A 15,224-nucleotide genomic window follows, 5' to 3' on the forward strand; every position below is an offset into this window, starting at 1 on the left:
GCAAATATTTTGATGTCAGACTTTTTTAATGGAGTTCCCTCCACCCAAGCTATTTATTGCTTGAGTAGTGTACATAAGTCGTAGCAGTAGGTTGGCTGTGAGGACCAGGGGTGTGTTCTTGTCAGGGCTTGCATGCATTCTCTGCTGTTTGTCGTTGGACGGTTGTCCATCACCTGGCTGGTCGGGTACACACTCCATTGGCCACCACCTGTCTCTATGCTTAGGTGTGAGATGGTCTGATTGCCATGTTCTGCCAACTGTCCATGGCATGGTGATGAGGCCCGTGTTTTAATATTGGAGGCATCAATCAATCATGTGTTTGGTAAGCACAACTACTCACCCGTAAGGGTCTCAAGGTGCTGGGGGTGGGTGGGTGCAGGTTCCGGTCCATCAAGGAAGGGCTCTTTTGAAAAGCCAGGTTGTGAGATTTCTTGCGAAGATTGGGAACAATGTTTTCTGTCTGAGGTGCAGCAGAAGGGCGTTCCAGGCTCTGGCCACGAGGATGGAGAAGGAGCAGCCTCCCCATCTGGTCTTTCTGGTGCGTGGGACCACGGCGTAGGAGAGCTGGGTTGATCGTAGGGTCCTTTGGGGTGTGTGGAATTTGAGTCGACTGTTCAGGTATGCTGGTCCAGTGTCGTGGAGGACTTTGTGTGCGTGGGTGAGCATCTTGAAGATGACGCTATCCTCGATGGGGAGCCAATGGAGTGTGCGCAGGTGCTGGGAGATGTGGCAGTGTCTTGGCAGGTTGAGGACCAGTCTTTCGGCGGTTTTCTGGATGTTTTGTAGCTTGCGGGTGAGGTTTTTGTTTATTCCGGTGAAGAGTGCGTTGCCGTAGTCGAGTCTGCTGGTGAGGCATCACTTTGTGACTTTTTTAGTTAAGTCACGTTTATTTTGAGTTTGTTTACTTTTAGTAGGCTCCCCTCCCTACCCCCATTGACAGCTTGTTTATTGAAAATTTTAAGTGAAATCATACTGTCCTGTTTATCTATAATGAAGAATCAATACTAAATGTTATTGCCAGAGCGAATAATTTTAGACCAAGTTTCCTTCATTAATTACCCACCCCTTATTTAGAAGGGAGAAATTCTTCAATCTGTTTCCCGCAAGTTGCGCTGATTGAGACTAGAGTTTTAAGGTTTTGATTAACGGAATGTTGATTGAACAAGAAATCTCACCAGCATTATGAGGAATGGTCATGGCGATGAAAGCCGTATTTCTTGAGTTCCAGTGTAATGTTTAATTTTTTTAGGTCGAGCCTGGGCAGCGCATGCGCGGCTCTAGGAGGCATGCTGTTTTGGAGTATGTAATTGAAGCCCTGCCCATATTTGTCATTGGCTTGTCATTGTCCTTCGTAAATATGGCTTCTGATTGGTTAATAGGCTTGTTAGTCCCTCCTTTGTCCTGCCTTGTCTTCATTTGGAACCTCCCATGGCAACTGGCCCTTTTTCTTTGGTTGTTACATGTATGCTTTAATTAGAGCCTGGGAGCACTATTTTCTTAATTGGTTTTCTTCTGCCTGATGTTGCAGGCAGAACACGCTCTCTCTCTCAATGCTTTTTTTAGTTCGAGTTAGAAAGCTCAGCTGTCTCTTCGAGACCTGCTGCAATCAGTCTATGCACATAAAGTCCAACCCCCTTTCTTGACATTGCTTTTCATTTGTCTGTCAGCGTCCTTCAAAAATCCCTGCTTGCTAGTGGTCAGTCCTGCCTCTTTGTCCCTCCTTTCTCTCTTCTGTTCCTCTCAGAGAGCAGGGACATAGTACGGTCTCATTCCACTATGGTTCTTTATCTGTTCTTGAGAGACTATTTTTTTTGCTTGAATTCCTGCTCTGTTATTGTTTGTCTGGGTTGAACTTCAGCTCCCTACCTGCTTATATTTAAGTAGAAGTGTTAGTCCTTTCCCATCTCAATGCCACAGTTACATTACTGCTGCCTCCCCTGCCGTGCTTCCCGCTCTGTTGCTTGAATTGTATTTAGCTTTATGTAATTTGTGGCACTTTTAGAAGTTCGCTGTCAGTTGGTTTTATTTTGGTAGGATAGCTTGGTTTGGACTACCTTCTAAGGTGGGGATTGGTTAAAAAAAAAAAAATCCTGCCTGCCTCTGCTCACTTCTCATTTGTCTGTGCACTTAATATTCCTGTGCTCTCCCCCCCAACCCCTCCCACGATAGTGCTTGTGTGGGCCCCCGCACGCATCTGATGCCTCGGGCAATATTTGATTGAAAATCAAGTATTAAAAGAACTGGGGTGAGGATATCTTGCTGGACGTTGAGCGTCTTCTGTTGTGCATTCCTGCAGCGTCCCTCAGATCTATGTCTAAACAGAGCTTCCAGTAATGGGCTCCCTGTCTCTCATGTTGCGCTGCTGGTAGCCTCCCCGTACCATTCATATGGGGTCAGAGGGCCATCTGTTCGTTGTCGTGAGACTCCGGCGTCTGTGGCAGGAATTCCAAGGCACGTCACTCATTCTGCCAGACTGAGATGCTGCTTGTTGACATCCTTCTCCAGCGTTGCCCTCCCTCGAGGGCCTTCACTGACCTTCCACATGACACATTCAAAACATGCGCAGAAACACAAACGTGCACCCAGGTAATTTTTGGATTCTTCTTCTTTGCATAAATCAGTACATTTCAAAATCTAAGTATTTTTAGTGTGTGTGTGTGTGTGTGTGTGTGTGTGTGTGTTTTATTTTTTTCACATACACTGGTAGCTCCTCCCAGTGTTGGTAAACACTGACAAAACAAGACGCACACCACTGTGAGGACTAGCGTGCTATGAGGACCGATCCCCATAGCGTTTGCATTTGTGCGTGTGCTAATTACAGCACCCTCTTAACACATTTGTGCAATCGGCCTCTCACTAGCAGGAAAACAGTGTTGCAAATAAATAGGAGCAACCATGAAAAGAATCCTTATTCTTGAAGACCTGCAGATTTATTCATTTATTTACTTGTGTGTATAGACCTCCTGGCACATCTGCAATTGCCCCTGCTTACATTAATAACTGACATGGTAAATGTCCATTTGCTTTACCTCAAGATCTGAAGCTTCCTCTCTGAGTCAATCAGCTGTCATTATAAGGAATTCCTATCTGTGTGTTTTTTTTTTTTTAAACAACACTTGATTTAAGCATTCTGTGTTATGGTTTTGTTAATATGAGGCATTCATCTATTTGGGCGCTGTACACGCCTGTACCATGCAGAAGGCGGAAACTACTTATTGTGGTAAAGGAATTTGTAACCGAATATACCAGAACATATTTAGAAATGTGTGAATACTTTGTGAATAATTTAAGGTATAAACTACCCCCTGGTTTACGTTATAAGGATATTGCAAGATACATTTATGGACCTCCCAGTGACTTGCAATATACTGTTTAACATAAATAAACTATCCTTCCCATATGTATAGTTCTTGGTCATGCCCTCCCATCTTCTTTCCTTCAGTGCTCTTTTAAACTTTTGTGGCACCTTTTTAATGTAAAATGTGAGATCTTTAGTATTAACAAGCAGTTGTTTTTCACTTGTAGCCAACATGTTATGTAGCTTAAGTATCAAAACCGTGTATATGATGTCTGGTAACACCTTGATATATTCATGTTGTCGTATAGCAACTCAAGCGGTGCAGTAAGTAAACGTGTTTCAATAAGTGCATCCTTATCAGCTATTGGAGAAGAATTTCCAGGGGAAAAAGATCTGAAGAAAGAGAGCGGGATATGTCAAGTCTCACTTTATTTAGGTGGCAGCGACATTTCTGTCCAGCGACCCTCCTTTCATATTCTCTGCAGTATGTTTCTGGGGGCACCGTGACGTCTCAGCTGGAATCTAATACATTATTACAGTAGAGTAGATCTGTTGTTTTCTAATTGCAGTTGGCCACAATTAGACAGTAATAACTTATTACAGTTCAGTTGTGATATGATGCCTGCTGCCAGAGCCAACAGCCAAGGTGAAAGGCAGGTCAAAGAGCACCATTGCAGGTGCAGTTTAAACAAATTAAAGGAGAACTGCCTTTTTAGGCCGAGCTTGGGCAGGGCATGTGCTGCTCTGCGAGACATGCTGTATTCGAGAATAGACGTGAAGCCCCGCCCATTGTCTGCCCATATTTGTCATTGGCTTCTGTCAATGTTCTTCGTAAAAGCTGACTTCTGATTCGTTAACAGGCTTTTTTGTCCCTCCTTAGTACCGCCTTGTCTTTGTTTGTAACTTTCCTTGAGGACTTACCATTTTACTTCTGTTGTTACATGGTATGCCTTATGTAGTCTGTAAACACTACTTTCTTTAATGAGTTTCTCACACTGCAGGCACGACATGCTTTCCTGCAACATTCAGCGCACCATGTGCTCTTTCACTTTCCAAGCAGCCCGGGATAATGGCGGGCGCTTCTTTGAAATGGTAGATGTCTCGCATTTACAAGAGTCTGAGCTATTGGCATTTTAAATGACAATGCCTTTTATTTGTGTTAATTATCAAAACAGATAAATAAAAGGCACTGCCCTTTACAATGCTAATAACTTACACGCTCGCAAATGCGTTACCTATTGCATTGGGTTGTATTTTGTTTACCGCGATTATGCATTTTCATCACATTCCAATACAACTCATTGTTTTTATATTTAAAAACAATGTATTTGTGGGGGGAGACAACCCCCACCTTACTTTAAATTTGTGGTATTGGTATGTGATGTAAATGTATAATTGTGGTAAAAAATGTGAGGCAAATGCATGCGATGTCTTTACCTCGTTGTAAAGGCTGTTTCCCATTGCATTGCAAATGCTTGGTTAATTTGAGCAGCACCGCCGCTTCAGCTGGGATAACGGCAGAGTTGTGCAAACCTGGTGAGCGCTACGCGAGCAGCTTCAAGGCAGAGCGTGAGTAAACCTTGAATGAGTCTCGGCCAGCGAGCAACAGCAGGGAAGGAACCTTGTGAGTAAACATTCAATGAGTGTTGGCCAGAGAGCTATAGCAGGGCAGGAACCTTGTGAGTAAACATTGAATGAGTCTCGGCCAGAGGGCTATAGCAGGGAAGGAACCTTGTGAGTAAACATTGAATGAGTGTTGGCCAGAGAGCTATAGCAGGGAAGGAACCTTGTGAGTAAATATTGAATGAGTCTCGGCCAGAGAGCTATAGCAGGGAAGGAACCTTGTGAGTAAACATTGAATGAGTCTCGCCCAGAGAGCTATAGCAGGGAAGGAACCTTGTGAGTAAACATTGAATGAGTCTCGGCCAGAGAGCTATAGCAGGGAAGGAACCTTGTGAGTAAACATTGAATGAGTCTCTTCCAGAGAGCTACAGCAGGGAAAGAACCTTGTGAGTAAACATTGAATGAGTGTTGGCCAGAGAGCTATAGCAGGGAAGGAACCTTGTGAGTAAACATTGAATGAGTGTTGGCCAGAGAGCTATAGCAGGGAAGGAACCTTGTGAGTAAACATTGAATGAGTCTCGCCCAGAGGGCTATAGCAGGGAAGGAACCTTGTGAGTAAACATTGAATGAGTGTTGGCCAGAGAGCTATAGCAGGGAAGGAACCTTGTGAGTAAACATTGAATGAGTCTCGGCCAGAGAGCTACGGCAGGTATGGACCATGCTCCAACTCCCCAGTGAGCCGGCGGCGGGTCGAAGAGATGTCTAGACATCATGATGAACAGCAGATGAGTATACTGTGTGCGCTCTGTCTGCCTGCACTTACTTACTACTGGGCTCGTCTGGCTGCAGTTTGGGGGCCAGGGCTCCAGGCACATGGTCCCCCTCTTCATTCCCAGCCCACCAAAGGTTGGGATGTGCTCGCATCCCCCTCCCCTGAGCCGCGCAGTTATCTGGAGGCCGTGAACGGCTGTTAAAAGCCTGACTGGCTGGGGCAGTCAAGTGTGAAAATACCAAGCGCTGTTCCCCAAAAATGTAATTTCCCTCGGCATAAAATGCACGGGAGAAATGGCGAGATTGAACCGCAAATAAATGCAGGGTGGCATCGGAACACAATCCATGTGTTTTTTGTGCTTAACTTGAAAAACCTTGGGGACTTTCTAAAAATGGTCCCCTTTTGGATGCACGCGCAGTTGTGGCTTTTTCTATTGCAGAAAAAAACCTCAGCACAACATATGTTAGAATTTACAGACCGTTTTCCGCATGTTCTTACGCTTTAAAAATGTTCCATTAGCTCTCGTTGTATGATTACACCCTTACTCATTCCTTAATCTGTCCCTCTGAGAATAAAAAACAAAAATGACATCTTTAATTCTCAGTCATATGATGAACTTACTTTCTCCCACAAGCATAAACATTCTCATGAAATTTTACGGCACAGACTTCTGTGGATTTGGCTAATATGAATTATGGTTAGCTAAAGCAAAACAGATGCTGAGTTTACTCACTTATCTATATATCGTATAATGTGCATAGAATGTAATTATCTTTTATAAAATAAGTGTTATTCTCAAACAGTTGAATTCCTATTTTAGACTTTGAATTGACACGTTGCCCGCGCTCCAAGTCTGAGGAATTCGGAATAGTGGTAAACGTGTGTTATTTATAAGTTATCCGGTTCATACATCCAAATATCACTCTAGTGTTGTAATATTACATCCAATAAATACTGCATCCTGCGGTATCATATTTTTTGTACGAAGGAAGCATTTATCCTCTGCTTTTAAGATTTTTGGGAGTTCCCCCTAGGGTTGTTGGAGAGAAGAGTTGGCTGCACTCTTGTGACGCAGACGCTAGCTTCCTGTGCAGTCTCCCCATTACCGGAATGAATATAACCAGTGGTATCTCCAAGCCCAGGGGATAGTACTCCACCTGACGTGAGTAAGAAATTTAAAGGGGGATTAATTTTTCTCCTCAATGAGGTCCTGACGAAAGCCATCGAACCGGCAAGGGCGCATGCAGGTTGAAACATGTTGGAAAAGTGATGTGACGGACATATTTCACGTCCCATATTTCACATCCACTGTTTTTAATCGTACCCTATAATTTTTTAGAATAAATTGCACCACATGATAAAAAGGTAATTTTAAATTTTCTATTCTGCACAAACTAGATCCTAACTGGTTTTTGAGGATCTTCTCCTGGTGAAGGCCAACAAAAGACCCAGTGATGATGCTATCAGCCAAGATTGCACCAATGGCAACAGACATACCAATGGCGGATAATGGCTGTTGAGGGTCTTCTACATATTTGTGCCAGATCCTTCGAGGCCTCTTGGCTCCACTCCTTTTTGATTTAGTGATATATATCCGGAAGCTGAGTGGGGCCCCCAGAACGCTTCTACTCCCCCCTCCCCCCCCTTTTTTGATATAGAAGCAGTATTATCACAGCCAAATTTGCATGACCTTTAAAACGAGGCTCTTAGTCGGCCCCACTGGTGTTCGAACCATTTGACCTCTGAAGTGTGCTCCGTTCTCTGAAGTGGGCTCTTATACCTTACTGGTTTGTTAAAAACTCAACTTTTTAAAATGAACCTTCTGTAGAGTTGTCATACGCTAAATCCCTTCCAGTTGCAGGACTCGGGTACTTTTCTATAAGTGGAGAGCCATGTGGGACACTTGAGGAGGAAGGAATAACCAGCACTCTTGGCAGGCAGCTTGCCTTCTCAAAATGCTTGTATTTATAATAAGACAATAATCTGGTCATGCAATACATATCAATAACACATGCCTTCCTAGTTGGAGCATTTTTTTTTTTATTATAAATGTGAGTTTAATTTTGGATATGATTATTAGCATTAAAAAGATGCCTGCTCTTCTTGTGGAAGCATAGTGATAATTCTTTCTAATTGTTCATAAATTAGGGTCATCCTACGAAGGTTGACGAGGGCCAGACTGCACTCCCATTCTGGTTCCCATTTTCATTAGCGCATGTAAATAATTCAGGTGGATATTGTGAAATCCTGACATGGCTCCACCCTCAAAGGCTTTACTGACTAGGGAGGTTTACATGATGACACCATGTCATTGAGAATGTGATTCACCAGCGCTGGGTTTTTCTTTTACAATGTCCTTCCTTTGAAGCAATCCCCACTGCCCCTTCTCCCCGGAGCATTTTCTTTGTCTCCTTCACCCAAAGCACGCTGCTTGCCTAGCCTTTCCTTCCTCTCGGGCACTAGCCTTTGCCCCCTCTCCTAGGCGCACCAAGGCGTTCTATGCATCTCTATGACCAAGGGTGACCAACTGGCATTGGTGTAAATTTAGGACGATGAGAGTAAAAATTCAGGACGCTTCTTTGCTACATCCTAATGGGTTCACGCAGAGATACATCACTTTGTTTTTTCCGCAGCTGTATGTGCTCACTGTATCCCTGCCTCCCTGCCATATGCTTGCTCTTATCAGTCATCTTCGCTCCCACTGTGTCCATTGCATACACCCCCAGTCTCTGTGCTTTGACGGGTGTTCATCCTGCTCTTCTTACCTTATGCCTGGTTGATACCCCGTGCTCCAATGTGTGTCCACCCCCCAAATGCACCCCCTTTGGTTTATGTATCGCTGCCTTCATAACCTGTAATTCCTGTGTCTGCTTCAGCTCACATTGTCTCACTGTAGCCCTGCTCATCGTGTCTCTGCTCCCCAGGCCTATGCATCCAGTCTGTCTACATGCAAATCCTATGAGTACAGCCTCCGGCTATGTTTCATTAGTCTGTGCAGAAACCTACTAGTTACAACCTGGAATTTTCTCTTTATTCTGCTCGTTGTGGGCCCCTAGGGATAATCGCATCACATTCATAGCAGCCATCCAATGGGGTGTTAAAAACCAGGTAAAATTAGCACCATCATACTGCTTAATGTTATTAAATATCCACAAATAAAATAATCAGGTGACTCTTATTCTCTTGGGTTCAATATGTCCATATTATGTCCATTTATGTAATAAAGCATTCTTGTTGTGTCCTTAAACTGCATAGTATTCATTTGCTAAAACAAATCCAGGATTGCTTGATACTGTATCCCAGTAAGCACTATACACCAGAAACACAATCGATACGCTTGCTTATAAATTAATTGTATAACACACAATTGCCATCAGATCCATCCACTACTAAACGCATAAGTAAAAAATATTTATATTTACACTAATAGCTCCAACTCTAACAAATGCGAGACCTATTGCGTTGCAAATGCTTGTTCTTTCTTGATGTTGTGTAGCATTGGGAAAGCCTATATGTCTAAAAGGTGAGACTTCTTGACTTTGCCACTGTGTGTTTACTGTGGTTGTAAACCTCCTTTTTCTTGTGTAGCTCTGGTCAGAGCCTCTGATCTCTGGAGTTACACTATGTGAAAGATGCTCAGATTATTGTCTGGGTCCTATCATGGGCTCTCTGATACTATAAAGGACTCCCTTGCAGCAATTGATTAGATTTCCTACCATTATTGTGATGCTCTTTGTTGTGTTGTCCATTCACTGGAAAAGGCTCGTAGACCTGACAGCCTTAGGGTGGTCTTTCCCCAACGTTTTACCTGCCTCCCTCCATTTTCTGGGCTCGTTTTTGCTGGCTTTGGGACTCTGCAACCGTTACCACTGCTAATCAGTGCTAAAGTGTTTTTGCTCTCTCCCCTGAATATGGTAACATGGGCTTATATGGTTCCTACTCAGTTGGCATATTTAGTTTGCTTTAAGACCCTAGTAAAGTGCACTACATGTGCCCAGGGCCTGCAAATTATTTGCTACTAGTGGGCTGCAGCACTGACCGTGCCACCCACTTATGCAGCCTGAAACTCTCAGGCCTGCCACTGCAGTGCCTATGTGTGAAGTTTACTGCCACATCGAGTTGGCATTTAAAGCTACTTGCCAAGCCTAAAACTTCCCTTTTTATTACATATAAGTCACCCCTAAGGAAGGCCCTTGGTAACCCAAAGAGCAGGACTCTATGTGAGTAAAAGGCAGAACATATACTTCTATGTTTTACATGTCCTGGTAGTGACAAACAGTTAAATTACTTTTTCACTGCTGTAAGGCCTACTCCTCTCGTTGGCTGGAACCGGGAAATCAGTAGAATACCTTTAAGCTGTAATTCCTGATTGGAAAGGAGTAGCCTTTTCATGTTTCATATCTTTGCAATGGTAATGATAAATCCTCTGTACTGGTAAAGTCAGATTTAACATTACTATTTTTGAAAAGCTACTTTTAGAAAGTGGACTTTTCTCTGCTTGTACTGCTCTTTGTGCCTTACATCCTGTCTCTAATACACATCTGGGCTAGGTGACCGACCCCTTTGTGTATTCCTTCTAGAGAGCTACAGACCCTGCAAGTGTTGGGTGTGATTTAGTTCTTATCTGCATCCCAATGGGTCTTTCGGGGCAGATGGGAGGAAGGGGCCCACACATTGAAAGTGTAATCTAGAATTTCTTTAGCGCATGTGTCTATGTGGTCAATTAAATGTCTCATTAAATGAAAATAGCTTTTCGTGATAGACCCACCATTTAAACTTATCCAGTGTTTTTATTTTTCTTCTTTTCCAACAGGTGCAATAAATGCAGTAATGAACAAAAAAGAGGAAGGCATTAATCACTTGTGTAGAAAGTGATGTAAAAACAATACACCTTGAAATTTCTTCCCTTGAAGGCTAATGCCTCGCCAAAGTCTTTTTCTACAGCAGAAAACCCAAACTGCCCAATGTGGTCTGAACTTGGCTCTTAGCGATCACCTGATATACAGTGATGAAATAACACACTGAAGCAAGTCTGATAAGGTTCTCATTACAAAGGAAGAGCTAACCTGGATCAGAAAGAACACATAGAAGAGAAACCGTATGAATATCTAGAAACACATTTATTAGAGAAAGAGCAAGTGCAACATCAGAAAATCATACTGAAGAACAACCATATTGATTGACTGACTGTGGAAAAGTTTTCTTTGCAATGAAAGACCTAATGCAGTATCAGAGTGTCTACGTAGAGGAGAAACCATATAAATGTACAGAATGTAATAAAGTGTTCCATAGGAAGAAGAATCTAAGGCAGCATCAACAAACCCATACCGGGAAGAAGCTGTATCAATGTACAGAATGTTACAAAGCATTTATAACAATTGGACAGCTTAAACGACATCTGGAACTCCACAATAGGGAGAAATTATATAAATGTACAGAATGTGACCAAGCATTTATAACAAATGGACAGCTGAAGCGACATCAAAATATCCACTCTGGGGAGAAACCATATCATTGTACAGAATGTGGAAAAGCATGTATAACAAATGTAGACCTAAAACTACACTATAAAATCCACACTGGAGAGAAACCATATAAATGCACAGAATGTGACAAGGCATTCATTAGAAAGTCTCATCTAATGGAACATCAGAAAGTACACACTGGGGAGAAACCATATAAATGTACAGAATGTCACAAAGCATTTATAAGAAATGGAACGCTAAAACGACATCATAAAATCCACACTGGGGAGAAACCATACCAATGTACAGAATGTGACAAGGCATTCATTGCAAAGTCACAGCTAATAGAACATCAGAAAGTCCACACTGGGGAGAAACCATATCAATGTACAGAATGTGGCAAAGCATTTATAACAAATGGACAGCTGAAGCGACATCAAAATATCCACTCTGAGGAGAAACCATATAAATGTACAGAATGTGACAAAGCATTTGTAACAAATGGACAGCTAAAACGACATCACAAAATCCACACTGGGGAGAAACCATATAAATGTACAGAATGTGATAAGGCATTTATAACACTTGGAGAGCTAAAGCAACACCAGAAAACCCACACTGGAGAGAGATCATATCAATGTACAGAATGTGAAAAAGCATTTATAACAAATGAAAAGCTGAAGCAACATCAAAAGGTCCACACTGGGGAGAAACCATATCAATGTACAGAATGTGAAAAAGCATATACAACAAATGGACAGCTGAAGCGACATCAAAATATCCACTCTGGGGAGAAACCATATCAATGTACAGAATGTGAAAAAGCATTTATAACAAATGAAAAGCTGAAGCAACATCAAAAGGTCCACACTGGGGAGAAACCATATCAATGTACAGAATGTGACAAAGCATTTACAACAAAGGGAGAGCTAACGCGACATCAGAAAATCTACACTGGGGAGAAATAATATCAATGTACAGAATGTGGCAAAGCATTTACAAAATATAGACAGCTAAAGGAACATCAGAGTTCACACTGGGGAGAAACCGTACGAATGCACTGAATGTGACAAAGCATTTATATCCAATGGAGAGCTGAATCAACATTTAGAAAATCCCCACTGGAGAGAGACCATTCAACTGCACTGAATGTGAGAAGTCATTTATTAGAAAGTCGCATCTTATGTAACATCAGATAGTCCATGTAGGAGAGAAACCCTATGAATGTACATAATGCAACAAGACATTTATTACTAGGCAAAGATAAATACTAGATCAGAAATTCCGCACTGGTGAGAAACGATATGGCTGTACTGAATGTGACTTAGCAGTTATTACAAAGCAAAGTTTAAAAATACATCAGAATTAGGAGGAGCCAAGATGGCGACCGGAGCAGACGCTTGAGCGCCCGGCTCCGTCGGTCCGTGGCCTCGGACTACTATCCTGATGCCCATCCTCGCCGATTTTCGAGGTGAAACGTGTGCGAAGACGCGCTGACCGTGCTGCCGCTTTCCCGGAGTCTCAGCCCGCCCGGATGCCCGAGTTCTGGGTGCTTTTGTCTTCGGCACTGAAATCCTGCGCCATTACGGCCTTTGCTGGCCCCCTGGAAGCTCCGCAGTTACCGGACCAGCGAGCGCTAACCTGAGCCCCGCGGTCCCGATCTCCCCTCGCACCACGGATCGCTGCCGGATGAGCCCGGAGAGGGACAGCCGGACACCTTCTGCACCCTGTGCCGGCCGGGCTGGAGCTGTGGGGTGGGCCCCGGTGCGGCGTGACTCCGGCCCCGCTCTGATGACCGCGCTGTGGGATGCTGCTGCCCCCTTCGCCTATTGCCTAGCCAGCGGCGAGGGGAACCTGCGAGAAGAGAAGCGATTGTCGGCCGTTCCCGTTGCGGCGTAGACCTGAGGGGAATTGACTCCTTGCCACAACTCCCCCCCCCCCCTCGGCCATTGTAACGTATAGCGGCAAAACATGGCGCTGAGTGCCTGCTCGAGGCTGGGGGGTGCTACTCTGGTCTCGCCCGCTGCCCACTTCGCCCTCCCTCTTACGGACACCAGCCCCACGGTGCCGTCCCGGATTGCTGCCGCTGTGGGGGCCCAGCCTCTGCCGACATGCGGCTCCGTTCTGGCTGCCCTGCGGGACTTCCAACTACAGATGTGCGCTGGCCTGCAAGCGCTGAGTGAGCGGCTTGACCCCATACTGTCGGCTGCGGGTCGTGAGCGCACTGTTTGTCATCTACAGGGCGTGGATCTCCCGGTGCTTTTGTCCACTTGCGGGGACGCAACGGCGGTGTATGACTGTGCTACACTGATGCCTTCACCTGGCGCTCCCGGCGCTCAGGGTACACCGCTCTACACCTCAACTGCGGACACTTTGTCCCCCTGGTCATGGCTGCCTGCCTCATTGTTGCCTGCCTCGCCGCGTCCGCTGGACTATCCTGTTGAGCGATACCTAACGGCGTCGAGGAACCGTCCGCGGTGGTCCACGGCTTACTTTTTGTGGAACCCCTGTACCTTAATTGCCAGGTTTGGATTTTATGTGGTGCAAAGAGGGACCTCAACCGATGGTTGGCGGCCATTTCGTGATCCTACTTCACCATCCTTTCACGAGCGGCCATCTTGTCTTTGTCTGCTCGGGACACGGGGCCTTCATGCAGGGGCTGGTTTAATCCCACGCCCGCGATCGGGCCAGGGCTAGACTGACTTCTATTGCCAGGGTTTATGGACGGGCTGGCCTGGGACTGGAACTGTATGTCTGTTTTGCGCGCACTCATCGCGACTTGTGTCCATTCGCTTACACTGTGGTGCCATGGTGTCTTCGCATGCCGTTTTTTGGAGTAGTGGGCTCTCAGTGTGTGGGGGCCAGGACTGGCTGATGGTTCGGGGCGCTCTGGTGTCCCGTGGGCTCCTCCCCACCTTCTTTTCTGTTTTCTTATTTTCTTTACTCTATTCCCACTTTCTCTCTTCTCTATATTTCGGGTTCATTGGGCGACAGGCACTATGTCGGGGGGGGGGTAGGCCGTAGCCTCCGCATTGGTGTAGGGTGGGGGGATAATACTCTGTTCTTAATTAGTTCTATGGGCCTTTTTTCTTCTATGTCTCTGCGCTCTACTTTCTTCGATTCGGGGTCCGGGTGTGGGGTGGATCAAGTGGGGGCGGCTCCGGAGGGGTGCGTACTTGTTCATGTGACTATCCTGTTATATTTCGGCACCGCCTCACTGTCTGAGTTTTTTACTTCCATTGTTGTTCTTACTGATGTTGCTGCTCTCCCGTGTGGTGAGGCTATCTTGCGGACTCGAATCTCCTTTGTTCTTATCCTTCATTGACTTTTTTCTTTGATAAAATAATCTAAAAACTTAAAATTAACCTTCACTTCTCCTTCCCCGGGTGTCAGAGATATCTCCAGTATGTGACTCATAACTCGTTGTTAATCCTGACCATTGACGCACGGGGGGTGTAATGTGGGTATCAGTGCTTCATTGTATCGTGGCCGGCCTGACGGTTGTAGGCCCGTATTTGTTCTTTTAAGATGCACAAATAAAGGTTTTTTAAAAAAAAAAAAAAAAAAAAAATACATCAGAATGTTCACACATGAAAGAAACCATATAATTGTACAAAATGTGACAACACCTTTATTCCAAATGGAGGGTGACCATTCAACTGCACCGCACGTGACAAGGTATTTATTTTAAAGGGAGAGGTAAAGCAATATCAGTGTCTACACTGGGGAGAAACCACATGAATGTGACAAGGGATTTATTACAAAGCAAAATGTAATACAAGATCAGGAAGTTCACGCAGGGGAGAGAACGTATGTATTTACTGAATACCACAAAGCAGTCATAATAAATGGAAAACTGAAGCGACGTCCGAAAATCTGCATGGCAAGAAATTCAATGTATGTACAGAGTTCAAGCAAATCTAACACAGGAAGAATAAGCTAATGCAGTTTAAACAAATCTACACTAGGGAGAAATCCTATTAATGAATAGTATGTGACAAGGGATCGATTACAAAACAAAATATATATCAGAATGTTCACACAGGAGAGAAACTCTATAAATGTATTGAATGTGGCCATGCATTCGTAAATGGAGAGCTAACCCGACATCAAAAGTCAACCCTGA

General features: G+C 44.4%; 1 protein-coding gene across 1 annotated transcript in view; it reads left to right on the forward strand.

Moving 5' to 3' along the window:
• Nucleotides 1-14,669, forward strand: part of LOC146822378 (uncharacterized) — a 42,809-nt gene extending 28,140 nt beyond the window's left edge. Inside the window, exon 2 of the mRNA XM_085613464.1 lies at nt 10,447-14,669. Coding sequence (XP_085469590.1) covers nt 10,843-12,066 — 1,224 coding nt within the window. The 5' untranslated portion in view covers nt 10,447-10,842 and the 3' untranslated portion in view covers nt 12,067-14,669. The remainder of the gene's footprint in view (nt 1-10,446) is intronic.
• Nucleotides 14,670-15,224: the final 555 nt, after the last annotated feature.

The sequence above is a fragment of the Triturus cristatus genome, chromosome 6 (genome assembly GCF_964204655.1).
Source record: "Triturus cristatus chromosome 6, aTriCri1.1, whole genome shotgun sequence".
Lineage (NCBI taxonomy): Eukaryota > Metazoa > Chordata > Amphibia > Caudata > Salamandridae > Triturus > Triturus cristatus.